General features: G+C 36.5%; 1 protein-coding gene across 4 annotated transcripts in view; it reads left to right on the forward strand.

The window, feature by feature from the left end:
• The window catches only part of FOXJ3 (forkhead box J3), a 140,515-nt gene that overhangs the window by 100,232 nt on the left and 23,856 nt on the right, over positions 1-16,427 (forward strand). For all 4 annotated transcript variants that reach the window (XM_073902796.1, XM_025856084.2, XM_025856086.2 and 1 more), the window contains 2 exons: positions 10,954-11,082; positions 14,063-14,237. In XM_073902796.1, the coding sequence (XP_073758897.1) occupies positions 10,954-11,082; positions 14,063-14,237 (304 nt within the window). The remainder of the gene's footprint in view (positions 1-10,953; positions 11,083-14,062; positions 14,238-16,427) is intronic.

Raw genomic sequence — 16,427 nt, forward strand, 5'->3', positions numbered from 1 at the left:
TTACGAGTTTTCATAAGTAAGATCTCACTTTCAGTAAAAAAATTTTAGACATTACAGGAAACAGGACCAATTAAATAACCACGAGATGGGTAAGGAAAAACAGCATAAACATATTTACAAGTGATCTAGATAATGATTTTAGAATACCTGTAACTAATATGTTCAAGAAAACAGTTGAATTAGAGAAAATTTATCAGAGAATTGGAATCTGTGTGGAAGAATCAAGAGGAAACTCTAGAACTGCAAAATATAGTAACTGAAATTAAGAATTTGGTAGATGGGTTTAACAGCAGATTAGGCACACCAGAGGAGAGAATAGTGAACTGGAAGAAATGTCAATAGAAAATACAGAGATTGAAGCACAAAGAAAAACAATGGAACAGTCAGAAAAACTTAAGAGATAAATGGGATATAGGGGAAGAGGTCTAACAAACTTGTTATTAGGGTTTCGGAGGAGAGGAAAAAGGAGTAAAGAAGAAACAATATATTAAAAATTTTAAACTGATGAAAGATAACACAGTATAGATTCAAGAATTTCTTGAGAGCTTAAGAAGAATTAATGAAACGAAATCTTACCAGGCCAAAAAAAAAAAAAAAAAATCGAGCTGCTAAAAGCAAAGATAAACCTTAAAATCAGAGGCAAAAACAGGCAACTTCAGAGGAACAACAGTAAACCGGGCACTGACTTCTGAATAGAAATGCTGAAAACCAGACACGAGAATGAAATCTGTATACTGCTGAAAGGTAATACCTGCTAATCCAGATTTCTACAATTAAAATTTCTGTGAAAAATGGTTAAATAAATAGGTTTCTACAGAAACAAAATCAGAGAGAATATGTTACTAGTATACCAGTATTAAACAGTTAAAGGGAATTGATTTTTCAGATAGAAGGAAATTATCCTGTATGTTAAAGAATGAAGAACACCAAAAGAGTATGTCTGTTGATAAATCTAAATGTATATTGAGTGTTTACAACAATAGCAGTTCTGTTACATAACACAATGCCTTTGGGTCTAAAATACTACAGAAGTTAAAAGACATGACACTACAAGGGTAAGGCAGAAAGAAATATGGTTGACCCTTGAACAATGTGTTTAGGAGTGCCGACCCCGCCACCTCCTGCACAGTTGAAAATCTGCATGTCTACTTGGACTTCCCCAAAACTTAATAGTCTGCTGTTGACCAGAAGCCTTACTGATAACATAAATAGGTGATTAATACATGTTATGTTACATGCATTATATACTGTTATTCTTACAGTGAAGCTAGAGAAAAGAAAATGTTAAGAAAATCTTAAGAGAAAAATATTCTTACCGTCTGTACTGTATTTTTGTTTGTTTGTTTTTAAAGATTTTTATTTGAGAGAGAGCACATGCCAGTATGAGTGGGGGGAGGGGCAGAGGGAGAAGGACAAGCAGACTCCCAACCTGATGGTGGGGCTCAATCCCAGGATCCCAACCATGATCCAAGCTGAAGTCAGATGCTCAACTGACTGAACCACGCAGGCACACCTATTTATTTATATTTTTAAATCATACTCTTCGCCCAGCATAGGGCTTGAACTCACGACCCTGAGATCAAGAGTTGCATACTCTACCTACTAAGCCAGCCAGGCACCCCAGTAACTGTTTTGTATTTATATTTTTTCTTTTATTTTTTAAGATTTTTTTTTTTTTTTTTAACTGGGACGAGAGGCAGGGGGAGAGGGAGAGAGAGAGAATCTTAAGTAGGCTCCATGCCCATCCCTGAGATCATGACCTGAACTGAAATTAAGAGTCAGACGTTTAACAGACTGAGCCATCCAGGTGCTCCTGTGCTGTGTTTATTGAAAAAATTCTGTATATAACTGGACCCATGTGGTTTAAATCCTTGTTAAGGATCACCTGTAGGTACAGTTAAAGTCTTTGCATTGCATTGGAAGTGGTAAAAGTACTAAGTCAAGAGCATGTTGTAATATTTAGGGCAGTGGTTCTTTTAATACATCAACATATGTCACAATAACTAAGAGGGCTTGTTAAAACCCAAATTGCTGGGCCTCACCTGAGAATTTCTGGTTTAGTACATTTAATTGGGGTCTGAAAATTTGAATTTCTTTGTTTTTTTATTTTAATTTTTTATTTATTTTTATTTTATTTAAAGTAATCTCTACACCCAGTGTAGGGCTTGAACTCAGCCCTGAGATCAAGAGTCACATGCTCCACTGACTGAGCGAGCCAGGTGCCCCAAAGATTTTATTTTTTTAAGTAATCTCTACACCTAACATGGGGCTTGAATTCACAACCCTGAGATGAAGAGTCACACTCACTCTACCAACTGAGCCAGCCAGGCACCCCTGAAAATTTGAATTTCTAACAATACTCAGATACTGGTGGCTTTATTGTTTACTACAAGGATAGTAAAAGAATATAAAGTAAGTAAGGAAAGATAATATATCCAAAAGTAGACAAGAAAGGAGAAAAGAAATGAACAAAGAAGAGATAGGAAAAATGGGAAAACAAATATGTATTTAAATTGAGTTATGTTGGGCGCCTGGGTGGCTCAATTAGTTAAGCATCTGCCTTCAGCTCAGGTCATGGTCCCAGGGTCCTGGGGTCGAGCTCCACATTGGGCTCCCTGCTCAGTGGGGAGTCTGCTTCTTCCTCTCCCTCTCCCTCTCTCTCAAATAAATAAAATCTTTTAAAAAAAAAAGATTGAGTTCTGTTAGGAAATAAATGTAAATGTATGAAGTATTCCATTTAAAAGGTTAAAGATTGTCAGACTAGATGAAAAAACAAAATTCAACTGTGTGCTACTTACAAGAGATGTATCTTTTTTTTTTTTTTTTTAAGATTTTATTTATTTGACAGAGACACAGAGAGGGAACACAAGCAGGGGGAGTGGGAGAGGGAGAAGCAGGCTTCCCGTGGAGCTGGGAGCCCAATGCGGGGCTCGATCCCAGGACCCCAGGATCATGACCTGAGCCAAAGGCAGATGCTCAATGACTGAGCTACCCAGCGGCCCCACAAGAGATGTATCTTAAAGAATTATATGCACACACACACAGACACATACACACACACACACATTTAAGGATTTTATTTATTTATTTTAGAAAGAGAGTGTGAGTGGGGGGAGAGAGAGGGAGCTGGAAAGAATATCAAGCAGACTCTGCGCTGAGCATGGAGCCCGACGTGAGGCTCGATCTCACTTGATCTCACAACCCTGAGGTCATGACCTGAGCCAAGAATCAGACATTTAACCAGCTGAGCCACCCAGGCACCCCACAAGAGATATATCTTAAAGGACAAGAAACATTACTGAAAACAAAAATATTTTATTATGCAAAAGGGATCATTTCAATAAAAAACAATACTAAATTTATATATGCCTCAAAAGCTGACAAAACTAAAAGGAGAAATGGACAAGTCCTTGACCAAAGAGGAAGATTTTAACATATGTCTCTTTATAACTCATAGAAGAAGCAGATCAAAATCCAAAACACAACGAATCAAACAAATCCCGTTAAAGATACAGAAGATTTGAACCAGGAAATGAGGATAGTTGATCCACTTGATATACATATAGAATATTACACTTAACAATTGCAGGATATACTTTAAAAAAAAAGATTTATTTTAGAGAGTGAGAGAATGTGGGGGAGAGAGGCAGAGGAGAGTCTAAAGCAGACTCTGTGTTGAGTGCGGGGCCTGACTCGGCTTGATCTCACGACCTTGAGATCATGACCTGAGCTGAAACCAAGAGTTGGACACTCAACTGACTGCACCACCCAGGCACCCCTAGAATATACATTTTTTATGTGCACGTGGAATATTTACCAAAATTGATCATGTAATACTGATTTATGATAGACCATAAAGTCTCAGCAAATTTCAGAAGACCAACACCATATACATGTATTTTCCAGCATGGTGGAATTAAGGTAGGAATAATAGCAAATAGATGATCAGATAATCACCCAAAGTTTGCAGATTAAGCAGTATAGTTATAAATAACCCAGGGATCAAGAATGAATCCTAATAGAAAATACTTTGATGACAAACAAATATAAAATATGAAAGCCTGTAGATGGAGTGTAGTTAAAGTATTAGCTTTAAATGTGTGTACTAGAATACTGAAGATTGAATATTAATGATTTAAGCATCTAGATAAAGAGCAACAGATATCTGAAGAAGACAAAGGTAATAAAAATTATGTCAACAAACAAGAAGTTGGTTCTTTGTAAAGATTTGTTGGTTCTGGCCAAGGTGGAATAACGGCCTAAATTTACTCCGCTACCTGAAACAACTGACAAAATAGACAAAATATATGAAAACAGTGGTTTTCAAGAGATTGGGCCATAGGACAGTGATCCCTGAGAAATTGTTAACAAACAAGGTCAGCCCTGTGATTGTCCTAGCTTACTGTCTAGAGAAAGTTTCTAAGGCCCAGAAGTCTCCCTGAGTGGAGCCAGGTAGAGCTGGGAGATCATGAAATCCTTGAGGTGGCTAGAGTTCACAGGGCAGCATATCAGAGAAGAGAAAACTACACCAAGAAAGAATTCCAGTGATATACTGAGGGTGCCCCCTGAGTCTTCAGTTGGGTACTTATCAGTGCATGAGTAAGGAAGACTAGGGAAAGAACCACCTGCCAGGGAGTGCCTGGGTGGCTCAGTTGGTTAAGCAGCTGCCATCGACTCAGGTCATGATCCCAGAGTTCTGGGATGGAGCCCCACGTCGGGGTCCCTGCTTAGCAGGGAGTCTGCTTCTCCCTCTCCCTCTGCCTGCTGCTCTGCCTACTGGTGCTCTCTCTCTCTCTGTCAAATAAATAACATCATAAAAAAAAAAAAAAGCACCTACAAGAATTAGTGTGGAAAATTACTGATACTCCTATAAGGCCAGGCATAGTTACTGTTCACACAAAAATGAAAGTCTTCATAATTTATAGGTCATTAGGTAAAATAGGATTTTGTTTCAGTAGTGGAATAAAATTAGCCCTAGACTAAAATTCTGCTCTGGTCCTGTCTACATACCTTCAAAGCAAAACTCAAAAGGATTGATCTGTTTTCAAGTAATTCTGTTTTTAAAATTTGATTTAAAGTTTTTTAGATGTAATTCAGAGACCATTATAAAATTTCTCCTTTTAAAGTTTATTAATTAGTGGTTTTGGTATATTCACAAGGGTGTGCAACCATTAACCACCATGTAATTCCAGAACATTCTCATCACCCCAGAAAGAAAAGCCTGTACCCATTATCATTGATTCCCTATTCTGTCCATTTCCTGTAACTATTAATTTACTTTCTAACTCCATGAATTTTCCTATTCTGGACATTTCGTATAAATGGGATCATGTAATACGTAACTTGTTATGTCTGACTTCTTTCACTAAATACATTTTCAAGACTCAGTTACAGCATGTATCAATACTTCATTCCTGTCAAATAATTTAACTGTGTTGCAGAATAAAGCTCAAGAATGTTTATAGGAATACAAACATATCTAGCACTTAGCAGTGTAAAATTCACAATGGTCCGGCATCCAATAAAAAATTACCAGGCTGACAAAGAAGTAGTAAACAAACAAAAAACCAACAAAAAGATAAAAACAAAACAAAAAACCAACCATAATGAGTAGAAAAATATCAGAACTGACCCAGAAATAACACAGATGATAGAATTAGTATAAAACAACATAAATAATTATCATAAGCCAAGATACAGAAATAACCTATCAGTGGATGAATGGGTAATGAAGCTGGGGGGTGGGGTTTGTGCACGCACATACACACACATACAGAATGGAATATTATTTAGCCATGAGAAGAAAATCCTGCCATTTGAGACAACATGAATGGATCTTGAGGGTATTATGCCAAGTGAAATGGCAGGCAGAGAAAGACAAATACTGTATGATATCACTTAATATGTGGAATCTTTTTTTTTTGTTTAAGATTTTATTTATTTGACAGAGATAACGGGAGCAGGAACACAGCAGGGAGAGTGGGAGAGGGAGAAGCAGGCTTCCCGCGGAGTAGGGAGCCCCATGTGGGGCTCAATCCCAGGACCCTGGGATCATGGCCTGAACCGAAGGCAGACACTTAATGACTGAGCCACCCAGGCGCCCCAATATGTGTAATCTTAAAAGGCCTAATTCATAGAAAGTAGAATGGTGGTTACCAGGGGGCTATGGGGCAGGAAAAATGGAGAGATGTTAGTCAAAAGGTATAAACTTTTCAGTTACAAGATGACTAAGTTTGGGGAATCTTTATATAGCATGGTGATTATTGTTAACAATATTGTATTCATGTATACATGAAAGTTGCTAGGTGAGTAGATCTTAAATGTTCTCATCATAAAAAGGAAATTGTAATTATGTGAGGTGATGGAGGTGTGAATGCTCTGGTGGTATTTATTTTGCAGAATATAAGTGTATCAAATGAACATATTGTACACCTTAAAACTCACATGTTAATTATATCTCAGTAAAGTTGGAAAAAGCCCAGTTTTTATACCTGTATTCCATGGAGAAGTAAAAGGGTAGGTTGAACATGTATGTAGACACATGGAAGATATATTTTTTTTTAAATCCAAATCAGACTTCTTGGAGATAAAAATTATGTCTGATTTGAAAAATACGCTGGATGGAATTAACAGTAGATTAGACATTGTAGAAGGAAAGATTATTGAAGATGTAGCAGTAAAAGTTAGACAAAATGAAACACATGAGAAGACTAAAAAAGTATATAGAATATTAGTGCGCTTTGGTAACAACTAGAAATCTGGATCTACAGAAAGGAATTGAGGACCAGAAATGGTAACTATGTAGGTTCAATAAAGCATTTTTTAAAAATTTAAATCTCATTAAATGACAATAAACTGTTTAAAGCAAAAACAACAAAAATATATTGTGGGTGTATAATATGTAGAAGTAAAATATAGGACAACGATAGTATTCAGGCAGGTAGAGGAGAAATGGAAGTGTTAGAAAACAAATGTTAAACATAAACTTTGAGAAAGAAACAAAGCTATCATTCACAGATGACATGATTGTTTATATGGAAAATTCAAAAGAATCTACAGATAAACTCTTAGAATTAATAAATGAACTTTAATGTTCTTGATACAAGATAAGTGTTTGACTTTAGAAATCAATTGCATTTCTGTGTATAAGTCAGACAATTAGAAAATAAGATTAAAGAGATAATAAAACTTATGTTAGCATTCAGAAACATTAAATACCTAGGATTAAGTGGAAGATGAACTCTACACAGAAAACTATAAAAAATTACTGAGAGAAAATGATGATATAAATAAATATATAATTTTCATAGGGAATATTATTGTAAAGAAGTCAGTTTTTTCCTAAATTGATCTACAGATTTAATATCCCAATCAGAGGTCCACAGTGCTTTTTGGGGGAAGGGATGGGAGTAGAAAATGACCAGCTGATCTTAAAATATAAATGGGAATCCAAATGGCAAATGGTAGTTGAAGATAATGTTGAAAGAAAAGGTAACGGTAGGGGATTTATACTTGCAGATATCAAGAGTAAACCTATAATAATTTAAAGAGTGGTATTGGCGGAAGACAAATAGACTTACGGAACACAACTCAGTGATGTCTTTCAACAGATAGTGCTGGATCAATGGGAAAATCAGATTTTCCATTCACAAAAATAAATTCCAGATGGATCTGAGCTATAAATGATAAAACTATAAAGCTTTCAATTGGGTGAAAAAAAACGAATTTTAAGGAACGTAACAAAGGACGTAATAAAGATGTAAGAGCAGATATTAGTGTAATAGAAAACAAAGATTTGTGTAATCCTTTAGCTGATTTTACTGTAAAAGGACAGAAAAGGATATACATTCCATGATTCCATTTATACTTTGTTTAAAAAAAAAAAAGCAGATAAACCAACTAATAGTGGCAGAAGTTGGTATAGTGGGTGTCTTTGTTAGTGATGGGGATGGATAATGACTGGCTGGTGAATGATTGGGAGAGCAAATGAATGGGCCTTCAGGAGTCCGTGTTATGTTCTGTATCAGAGGTTCTGTGGTCTCTGAACACCTAGGTAATGAAGACCCTTTTTAGGGATTCCATGAGGTCAGACTTTTTATGATACTAAAATATTATTTGCCTTTTCCTTTATTTTTGTATTTTCATTGATGCGGCAAAAGCAGTAGTATGTAAATGTTAGCACAAATCAAGGCAGTAACACTGAAGTGTCCTAGCAGTCATTGTATTCTTCACTGCCCACAGCCCTCAGGTTGAAAAAAAAAATACTAGTTTAACTTAATGATATCCTTGGTGAAGCAGGAAAAATAGTTTTATTAAGTTGTGACCTTTGATTACATGTCTTTTTTTGCTCTTCTCTGTGATGAAATGGGAAGTATGCATAAAACACTTAGACTACATGCTGAAGTACATTGGTTGCTTCAGGGAAGAGCAACCTTCCTTGTGTGGTTTGAGTTGGATGTGGAGCTGCTGCTTTGTTCATGGATCTTTGTTTTTACCTGAAAGAACAATTGACACTGATTATTCCGATTTGGCAGATGTTTTCTTGATAACAAAGTGAGTTTGTCACCTCAAGGAAAACAGTTGACAGTATCCTTTGCCAGTGATAAAATTTGAGGTTTTAAAGCAAAAAACGGAAGTTTGGAAAACTTTTATCCACCACAGTGAGTCTGATAGCAGACTTTAAAGACTTCTTTAATCATTGGTTATGTTAGCACATATGAGTTTTAATGTTGTATAATGAAATGTGTCAGTGTATAACTTAGTGAACCAGTATTTTCCAAATGGCTAATGCATAATGTTATAAAATCATGCTTGGATGAATGATCCATTCAAAGTACAAGGTAGAACAGGATTTTAATGTAACAGTATGAAAAATTTATTGGTATGTTTTCAGATCCACATTGCAACTAATCTTTAAAAAATTATCTTGGCATGTTTTGGTGTAGTATCAAAAAAGACCATCCACTATAATATGAAAGTCTGTTAAAATATTCTTCCTATTATATGTGTTGCTGGGCTGTCTTTGTATTGTTCCACCTAAAAAACTTACTGCAGCAGATGGAATACATATGTGGATAAGAGTCCAGCTGTTTCCTGTTAAGCCAGGCATTGAGATTTACAAAAATGTAAAACAGGGGAACTCTTTCTAATTCTGTTTATTGGGAGAAAATATTTCTTATGTTAACATTTAGTTGGGTTTATAATTGTTATTTTTAAATTAATATGTTTTAATATATAATATGCCAGTTATTTGGGGGGGGACATAATATGCCAATTATTAATAGATGTATTAGCACAAACAAGCTCCGTGACTCTTCAGTTTTTTAAGACTGCAAAAGTGTTCTAGGACCAAAGTTTGAGGACTGTTCTATACTTGTTCTACAGGGTGATTACATAAGTATGCCCATTTTGTAATAAATTAGTAATCTGTGTACTTTGTGTATATCTTACATTTTAATAAAAATGTTTATCCTCTTTCCAGCTAAAAAATAAGCTATAAAGATTTTGTCTAAGATTTCTGACTTGAGTGGTAGGTAACTGAGCATGGACAGGAGAGAGTGTGAATGGGGGACAGTTTGCCCTCAGTATAGAGAGATACATGCCTAGTTTTCTACATATTTGGCCTCTTTTGGCAAATATTTGTAGCATTTAGCATGATCCCATTCTTAGCACAAACAGAAGGATGGTGATAGCTCAATTGGTTATTCAGTCAGCAAATATATCATAATTGTATACTGAGTAGAAAGCATTATGTTGGTTGTGATTCCTTATTGGGAACTCAAGGAGCTATAATCTAGTAGTGGATAAAAATTAGTTTTACCTAAAGCTAAATGTATTGTGTCCATGGAAGTAGGAGCATGGAAAGGAAAGTTGGTTGTACCATATGAATAGAACCTTGAGGGATAATTAGGCTAGTTATCTGTTTTAAAAGTATTTTTTTATCTCTAATTAAAAATTATAATGCTAATATCAGTGATAAAAGTCTTCAGGAATACCTAGTCCCTTGTTAACAGTTTGATTTATAGTCCTTAGCATCTTATGTGTATGTTAGCATCTTGTTATTTTTTTTAAGATTTATTTATTTATTTTAGAACGTGAGTGGGGAGGGACGGGGGAGAGAGAATCTCAAGCAGACTCTGCGCTGAGCGTGGAGCCTGATGCGGGGCTTGATCCCACAACCCTGAGATCATGACCTGAGCTGAAACCAAGGGTCGGATGTTTGACTGAGCCACCTAGGTGCCCAGTAATTGTTGCTATTTTTTTTTAAAAGATTTTATTTATTTATTTGAGAGAGAGAGAGAGAGCACATGAGAGGGGGGAGGGTCAGAGGGAGAAACAGACTCCCTGCTGAGCAGGGAGCCCGATGCGGGACTCGATCCCGGGACTCCAGGATCATGACCTGAGCTGAAGGCAGTCGCTTAACCAACTGAGCCACCCAGGCGCCCCAATTGTTGCTATTTTTAAAAATTAGATCACATACCTATGATTTTGCAAGTACATTGGACAGTTGAGTGTCCAGTTTTCAATAATATAACCAGTATGATGCGTGTGATTTTTAAAAATTCCTTTTTTGTGTTCTTTTCAATGCCTAGTATTTTGATGGAAAAGAATAATAGTTTTGCTTAAAGCTTGAGTAAAAAGTTTATACATTGTAGAAATACTTAACAGTGAAAACCCGTAATCCCCTTATTAAATGTTGATGAACTAATTATACCTGATAATATATTGAATTTATGTACTTTTGGATAGGGTATTTTTCAGTTTGAGAGTAATTTATTTCATGGTAAACATAGAGTTAGTAGTGAAGGGCATGGAGTTGGGGTAGGAAAGACCACTAACATTTTGTCTTTGAGCCATATACCAACCTAATTGTTTTTTTGTAGAATTGCTTAGAGTTGCTTTTCACTGTTCTTTACAGTGAAAACTACTTATGCTAATGTTTTTCTTTTCTAGGTAACGTTGTACAACACCGATCAGGATGGTAGTGATAGCCCACGCAGTAGCCTTAACAACAGTCTCTCAGACCAGAGTTTGGCATCTGTTAATTTGAACAGTGTTGGAAGTGTGCATAGTTATACAGCGGTAAGTCTTGGTGAAGTTAACTTCTTTGTTCAGACTCCTTGAGTGCTTAAAACTAAGCCAAATGTCATTGGAGTGAGAATAAAAAGTAAAGATGTGTATTTTTCACTAATTAATTCATTTAGCTTAGATACGTAGAGCAGATTCCTACCTTGATAGTGTTTTAATGGGTACTTATGTTTTACCAGGTTCGAAACACATATGTGGTTATACTGTGTTTTATTATTTTGATTTACTTTATCTGTTTTCTGTCCAAGTGAAAAGTAATTGGAATAGGAAAAAAAGTTGTATTTTAGTCTAGCAAAGCTATATTTGATGATACTTTATAGTCCTTTGTAAAAGAGTTTAGAGAATGTGTATACTGCCTTGTTTTCCAGCTATAGATGTGAGAAGGGAATTCTACAAGCCTCAAAGGTTGGGATGACTTCGTACCCAATTGTTAACCAGTCTTATGTTTTTAATTTTGGTCTGGAAAACAAAGCTGTACTATAAAGGGACCTGTGTGTGCTGATTTTGTTACCTATTATAAGAACATGACCCTTGTGTTATCTGATACCTCTTTTCAAATCATCTGGCAACTGTCCTCCCTAGAAGACAGAACAGAGCCCAGGAGCCATACACTGCACTGTACATTGGTTTAAACTCGATCTCACCAGATCACTCCCTGTTCCAGGATGAGTAAATAGGTAAAACTTTACACAGGACAAAGATATATAGCAGAGGGGAACCTTAAATAAGAAAATAACACAAGGGAAACCAAAACTGAGAGAGCAGAATTAAAATTCACATTGAATGTAGGAAAACAAAAGGTGGCTCCGTAAAACTTATCAGTGCTCTGGGGGAAAAATCCTAAAATATTCTTTCAGAATGCAGAAGTAACAGTTAATGGAATAACAATTATGTCAGAGAAGATAATAGATCTGGAGAATTGAGAATTACAGGTGTCCCTGAAGAAGAAGTTATCATCCATGTAAGTACTCTGGTAGAAGAAGAAATTAGATGCATTCAGAGAAACACAAATCATAATTCTCTTCTATAATGTTAAATACAAGAGGATAATGGAATAATACTGCACGTAGAGTTTTGAGGGAATAGGTTTGGATTTATAAATAGTATGTCCAGCCAAATTTGCATTCATATGTGAAGTCAAGAGGAAGACATTCTTTGATACACAGGGCTTAAAAAACTTTCCGATCTTTGTTTTCATGTGCCCTTCTGAAAAACGTTACTTTGACAATCAAGAGGTGAACTAAATTAAAGCACTCAGTAATTATGAAATCATAATATAAAAGGACTAGTTGGAGCACTGAAGCAAACTAAGCAAAGATTTAATTATTTTAAGTTGTTTTTAAAATAATGTGAATGTAGAAAATCTTGACACCAGGAGTCCAGTATCACAAAATATAATGAAAGGAAAAAATTAAATTTGTAGAACTAGGTGACAGAAGAAAGAACAAACGTGTCTATTATGCTAGTACATGCAGGAGGGTTAAACTTTACTTTGAAAAGCTAGACATCATATACTGTGCTTTTTCCTTTAACAAGACCTCAAGTGTCATCAAACATTCTGTAAGCAACAGGACAGCACCAGCTGCTGGTCGGGCTTGCCACATGTATATAGATTGATCCTGTAAGGACACAGTGAGCCCAAATGCACAGAGACATTGTTATTACTTATGTATAAGCCAGATAGGTATGGTTCCCCACATCCCCCATGATGACACCGAACTGGAGGAGCCAGATGACAGACTTCACAAGTAGTGAGTCACTGTAGTGGAGGAACAAATTCCATATTGCAGCTAAGCAGTTGTATGACTCGCAGCTCTACCCTAAGAGAGTAAAGTAGAAAGTCCCCTGCCTCTCTGGAAATAGGGAGGCAGTTGAGAAAGGTCTCTTGGCAGCTTCCTGCAAGATAGGTGGACAAGAAACTGCCCCATGGCTGCCTCCTGCAAAATAAGAAGGCAGATGAGAATTTGCTGCTCATAAGACTACTCACATTCCATGTTCCAGGATAATCACCAAGGCTTAGATCATCCTGCCACTGAGCCTTGCTTCCAACGGCCTGTGTGGAGATGTGTAAGGTCACCAGAGTGCCAGTGGTGGAGCCATTCCCCTACACAAAAATTCATATTTTTCTGTTATTGCAGACTTCTTGTGAGCATCAGTTTGAATGGCTGCATAAATTTACAGTGAGTGTTCATATTTTAATTTTACAAAGCACTAAAAAAATGGCAGTTTACCACCCCTTGATAAAATCTTTAAGAGATGCAGCTGATCTTTTTTTATTTCTAGTTGTGCTACCTTCAGTGATAATTCTTATTTTCTAGGAGTTTATGGTGCTTTTTTTTTCTTTGCATAGCTCAAAGCCATGCTCTACTCTCTTTTTCTCAGAATCTTCTTTATCTGTTACCCTCATTTCTCATTTCCCCTTAGTTTCATTAAAAAAATTTTTTTTTTCTCTAGAAATGAAGAATTAGGTGTATTGAGGCTCCTTGCTGCTTTGGGCAGCACCATGCAACCTCACAGTACTCAGAGTATTTGAGTTTAAATACTTAAAGATTAATTGAATAAATGAATAAGACGTGTTAGTAATATCATAGTAGAGTGGAGTTTGAGATGAAATTGCTTCAGGAGAAATCAAGATGAAGATTCTCCAGAAACTGGAAGGGTTCCATGCCTAGCCCTTCATTCATTTGTATGATCTTGGGAAGATTATTTAAATTCTTTGAACTCTTTCCCCTCTTCTGTGAAATGTGGAGATTGGATTAGATTTCTGTGGTTTTTCAGAATTCAAGTTAACAATTTTGTGGTCTTGTCCTTCATGTGTACCCAACTTAACAGAGGATGGGAAAGCCAAGGACAGGGACATTATTTCCTTTGGATTCTAGAAACTGTTCTAGTATTTTCAGTTATATATTTTATGTAACAGACCAATTCTGATATATAGAGCTACTAAATTAGTAGTATTTTCTTTTAATTTTAGGTGACAAACCATCCAGAACCAGTCTCTCAGTCATTAACTCCTCAACAGCAGCCACAGTACAACCTTCCAGAACGAGACAAACAACTCCTTTTCTCAGAATATAATTTTGAAGATCTCAGTGCCTCATTTCGGAGCCTTTATAAGTCAGTTTTTGAGCAGTCACTTAGTCAACAAGGTGAGTGTTTACTTGGGGTGGGCGGTTTTTGTTTATTGAAGTATAATTGACATGCATATCCTATTAATTTCAAGTGGAGTTTTTAAAATACCGTTTTATAAAGTAAATTTTTATTGAAAAATGTTCTTAAGAATTATTTTCACATAGCAGCTGTTGTATTTCTTGAATCGTTGAACAGTATCATTGTGGTCAGGATTGAATAGTCTTTGTGCCTTTACTACACCCCGTATATATTTACATCATAGCCCAAGAATGCAGATAAATTTCATCTTGCATACCTAATTCACTTACTAGTGGTGTCCTGGAGGCATATGTATTGAAGAATTCTGACACTGCATCTGTGCCATGTAGGAGAATTGCTGCCGTCGTTAGTGATGTCTAGCACGTGAAGTGTTGGGGTGGTAAATGTTGCACTACAGGCAGAGATGTGCCTTTCCTGTCTGTACTGACTGTTATTAGCAAAGAGATAGCTAGTGGAATATGGTAGCACCACATTTGCAATTTCATGTATGGCGCTTATAAGTGAACATACTGGTTAGTGGGAAGCTCTGGGTCACTGGTTTTTGTTTTTTTTTTTAAAGATTTGCTTTATTTATTTGACAGAGAAAGGGAACACAAGCAGGGGGAGTGGCAGAGGGAGAAGCACGCTTTTCGAAGAGCAGGGAGTCTGATGTGGGGCTCGATTTCAGGACCCTGAGCCGAAGGCAGGCGCTTAACGACTGAGCCACCCAGGCGCCCCTGGGTCACTGTTTTATACAACATACTTAACAGATTTTAACACTAAAAGTGATTTTGGTTAAGATGCCCTGTTACATCTCAACCAAATGCTAGATTGTTGCTATTATGTGTTACTGTCCTTTAGCTGCTGGTTTTATTTTAGTCAGAGTCATGTGATAGGATTAAGATATTGCATTGTCCTTCCCCCATAAATACTAATCAGAAATTGTTGGGAACCTCTACTTTTACAGCACTTCCTAATTGCTTTGTTTGGCAGATTATTTCTACCCCAACTCAGAGAGTGTACCTGTTCACAGTAGTGAACAAAATAGACAAAAATCCCTGTGTTTATAGAACTTACATTTTAATATTTATCATTGTCAGATACTACAAAAGTTAATGTTATAAACCAGTGTTATATATCGATGAATATCAGTAACTTGTACAGGAAGTTTTTTTCTGGTTAAAGTAAGATTCATGTATTTTTCTCATTTTATTTTGAATTTTCTATCTATGAAAGTACAAAAAGGACTAATACAAGACTTTGCTAAGGAGATCCAGATGTGATCAAAATTGAAAAATACTGGCTTTGAAATAGAAATGACAATTTCTGAAGCTTCTAATGATATTTCATCACACTAATTAAATATTTTATTTTATTTTTTTAAAGATTTTATTTATTTATTTGGCAGAGAGATAGAACAAGTAGGCAGAGAGGCAGGCAGAGGGAGATGGAGAAGCAGGGTCCCCGCCGAGCAGGGAGCCCGATGCGGGGCTCGATCCCAGGACCCTGGGATTATGACCTGAGCCGAAGGCAGCCGCTTACCTGACTGAGCCACCCAGGCGCCCTAATTAAATATTTTAAAGTATATTTATTTATTTGGGAGTGTTGGGCAGAGGGAGAGAGAGAATCCTAGCACACTCCCTGCCAAGCGCGGAACCTGATGCAGGGCTCAGTCCCATGACCCCGAGATCATGACCTGAGCCAAAACCAAGAGTCAGATGTCCAACCAACTGATCCACCAAGGCACCCCTTAAATTTTATTTTAAAAACAGTTTGGGTTGGTGCCTGGGTGGCTCAGTCAGTTGAGTAGTCCAACTCTTGATTTCAGCTCAGGTCTTAATCTCAGGGTTGTGAGTTTGGGCCGTGTTGGGCTCCACGCTGGACATGGAGCCTACTTAAAAAAAACATTGGGATTGAAAGGTTGGTTTAGATCATATCTGGGTTCCCTTTTAAAATGCTAGGAGTTTATTGGAAATAGACAATGAAATAACTGCTTTTTCTCATCTTACTGTAAGAACCCTGTAGATTCCCTCCAAATGACAGTTTTCCAGGGCCAGGGCAAGAACTTTTATATTAACTCTTCTGCCTATAAAACTACCTTATTAGGTTCTAAGATTATCTTACAATGTACTCTAATACAATTTTTTATTAAAGGGCAGTGAGAATATTTTCATTTAAAAGGTTTGATT

Source organism: Callorhinus ursinus, unplaced genomic scaffold (assembly GCF_003265705.2).
Source record: "Callorhinus ursinus isolate GAN/ISIS: 27379988/994484 unplaced genomic scaffold, GSC_fseal_2.0 scaffold18, whole genome shotgun sequence".
NCBI classification, from domain to species: Eukaryota; Metazoa; Chordata; class Mammalia; order Carnivora; family Otariidae; genus Callorhinus; species Callorhinus ursinus.